This window comes from Oncorhynchus nerka, linkage group LG8 (assembly GCF_034236695.1).
Source record: "Oncorhynchus nerka isolate Pitt River linkage group LG8, Oner_Uvic_2.0, whole genome shotgun sequence".
NCBI lineage: Eukaryota > Metazoa > Chordata > Actinopteri > Salmoniformes > Salmonidae > Oncorhynchus > Oncorhynchus nerka.
In genome coordinates, this window is record NC_088403.1 from 25,053,006 (window position 1) to 25,056,343 (window position 3,338).

General features: G+C 45.4%; 1 protein-coding gene across 1 annotated transcript; it reads right to left on the minus strand.

The window, feature by feature from the left end:
- Window positions 1–317: 317 nt before the first annotated feature.
- Window positions 318–3,055, minus strand: LOC115133699 (myogenic factor 5-like). The gene is given in 4 exon segments (XM_029667186.2): window positions 318–823; window positions 1,169–1,244; window positions 2,452–3,012; window positions 3,014–3,055. Coding segments are annotated over 4 exon segments (873 nt in total). The 3' UTR covers window positions 318–629.
- Between the last annotated feature and the right edge of the window lie 283 nt (window positions 3,056–3,338).

A 3,338-nucleotide genomic window follows, 5' to 3' on the forward strand; every position in this document is an offset into this window, starting at 1 on the left:
TGAGCTATAGGCTTTGATGACACGCAACATATGATACTAGTAACCCCTTCCCCTCCCTTACACACAATTTCAAGTGTTACGTTCAGGCCATTTGTTCAAAGCCATAGTGTTTAGGGTGTAGTTAGGGGTGTTAACAATGAGAAACATATGTTCCTAAAGAAAAAACAGATACACAAACCCTCTCTCCTCCCCTTCCTATCTCCACCCACCACACCAACACTCTGACCAGGAATGGAATGCAAGCTACTCTCTCTTTGGTACTCACTCTATTTGATAGAATAAACAGCATTTACACCAACAGATATGGGAACTCTAGAATTATTGAAACGTTTATTGATCATGAGAAACGTGAAGCTAACAAATGCAATAGCTTAAATACAACTTGGTTCAATGATGCATAGGACTATATCAGGACAGACACATGAAAAGGATCAATTAAATAGGTCACAGTTGGTATTTATATTGTTTCAAATAAATGAACATTTACAGTACATATTTACAATCTTATTTACAATACAAAGGTTGGCAGGTGTTGATCGATCTTAGCCATCACCGAAATAGGAAGTCAAAGTGGTATGCGGTTAAAGATCAGGGCCATCAGATGATTTATATTCTAATGCAGGTCATCTTCACAATACGTGGTACACAGGTCTGGTCCCGGGGCTTTCTGGAGTGCAAGGCTGGGAGTCGGTGCTGGAGGGCGAGAAGGTAAGCATATCTCTGAGCCCTGCTGGGGCACTGGCATCTACCGAGGAGAGGCGATCTACTATGCTAGACAGGCAGGCCAGGCTGGAGGCACCAGCACCTCTCTCTCCAGAGCTCACTAGACAGGACAAACAGGGGAAGGACAAGGTCAGTCAAGACAATGGAGATAGCTCATCTTATGGATGAGATCAGTTTACTACCATGTCTCATTGAGTCAATTTATGGTTATGGTGAACTTAAATGGAAAGGCAAAATTATTCACATAACTTGTAACACCATTTGTGTCTTTGTAGTACGAATCAAAACTAATTAAAGTAAACCTGGCAAGTTTTACAATACTCAACATACACAGGTTGTAACCAGACCATAGCCTTACATAAGCCCATTACATGTATTCATTAGACTATGTCTATACGTTTACATGACATAACAAACAAAAAACATATTCATCCATTTGTCTTACCATTCTTAGTATAGCTGTAGTTGTTGCCATAGCTTGTGTTCATCTGAGGCCACACAACGGGAATGTTACAGTCAACCTACAAGGAAACAAACAGAGCAAACTGAAGTTAGCACAGCAGTCATGACAAAGCACGTGACACTATTCACCTTTCTACGTTTCAGACATTTTGAAGTGTCGAGTGCATTTTCCTCAACTGAGGTTTGTAAATGGTGCACAACAAAGAAATCTACTAAGATGAGAACATACATATACTAAATAAGATTAAAATGTCATCTTGCCAGACTGATAAATCCACAGTGTTCCTGCCTGTCTGGCTAGGGTTCTTTATTTCACAGCCACCTCAGGGCCAAAGTTGCAGGCTACTCCCATGATCTGCCCGGGCTCTAGCCGTGGCGAATCGATTGTATCAGTGGAAGCAACACCAGTTTGTGCAAGATGACACTTTCTCCCAGTAAATCTGCAGAAAATCCTGGCAGCGGAGGAGAACATGCAGTCAGGATGGAATGCAGAAAAGCACAGTCTTTCCTGCCAGACTTCAGTAAGGTGGATTTAGCAGGGTTTATTAGGCTATAACGTGTACAATGGTGGGAAAGCCATTACTCCATCCGCCATCATAAAGATCCATTCTATTATTTTGCATTGCATCACCTTCTAACCACTGTTTTGTGGAGCTGATTCTAATCTTGACTGGCCAACTGAGAAAGTATCATGCATGCACTGGGGTAATGTACATGCACCAAACACACCAATGAAAAAAAAAGGATGGCATTTCCAGGTGAAACATAAAGCATCATGCATATATAACACTGCACAAGAGATGTTTGCATTAATGATGCAGCCAAAGAAGATGAAATGCACAAGGGCACATTGTAATTGAGATCCCCCAACAGCACAATCAGTGCAAGTCTATTCAATAAATATTCTACATTTGAAGTGAGCCTATTCCCCTTCAGATCCAGGGAAATACTCTAAATTAGATATGGCATTGTAATATCAAATTATTACAATATGCATGCTAAGAGACATCGGAAATTAAGCTACTAAGCTAGAGTCCCCAACAAAAGCTTTTTAACTCAAGATCTTGGGAGATGCAACAAGACAGAGGCTAACAGCAATGTGATCCACCATGCAAATAGAGTACTCTGAATTAGTCCAATGAGGGAAAGCGTTTCAGCAGACACTGAACTAGCAGGACCTGAAAAAACCTCTGTGTGCTGCACAGAGATGAGGAGACAGTGAGAGAAGCTGTATATGAGTCCGTGTGTGTCTGGTCTCAGTCTCACCATGCTGTCGGAGCAGCTGGACGAGGGGCTCCCAGGCTCTGAGCTGCTTTCCCCAGGAAGGCCGTAGTAGTTCTCCACATGCTCATGGAGCAGCTCCTGGAGGCTCTCGATGTACTGGATGGCGTTGCGCAGGATCTCCACCTTAGGCAGCCTCTGGCTGGGGTTGGCTGAGGTGCAGCGCCTCAGAGCCTCGAAGCCGTGGTTCACCTTTTTCAGCCGGCGTCGTTCCCTCATGGTGGCAGCCCGCCGCCGGTCCACTGTGCTGGACTTACGCTTGCAGGCCTTGCAGGCCCACTGAAGGCAGTGACCCGCCTGGTGAGGTGTCCCAGGGACCCGGACGTGCTCGTCCTCCTCTGAGCCGTCCAGTTCCCTGGGGCCGAAGTCCAGGTCCTCTGGCGAGGAGGCACAGGCGCTGTCATAGAAGACCTGGGATGGGGAGAAGACATCCATGGCTGGGCTGTTGTTGTGGTTGAAGAAAGGAAGGAAATAACTCTCTGCTTTGGGAGAGCAGTGGGGTGAGAGAGGAGACCTCTGAGTGATATGAGGGGGCTGCTGCCATGGGGCCCCCCTTATATGCCCCCAGTCCAGAGCCCAAGGCCCACATTGGCCAGATCTAATTACCATGCCCCATTGGCCCAGGCAGACTGGGGTTAGCTCAGCTCTCCACCCCACCCGCTCCCTCACCCCCAGTACCCTGCAGAGTTCCCCAAATCTGCACTCCCTGGTGTTTTCCCACTCATTACACCACTACCTTAACCTTTTCTGTAAGAAACAGACCTATTCTGAGTAAAGGTAATTGTTGGTGAACACCAATAGTTGAACAGGTAAAGAGGAGAATAACTTTACCTCTCAGATCCGACAAAATATTACTTTTTCTATACCAATTT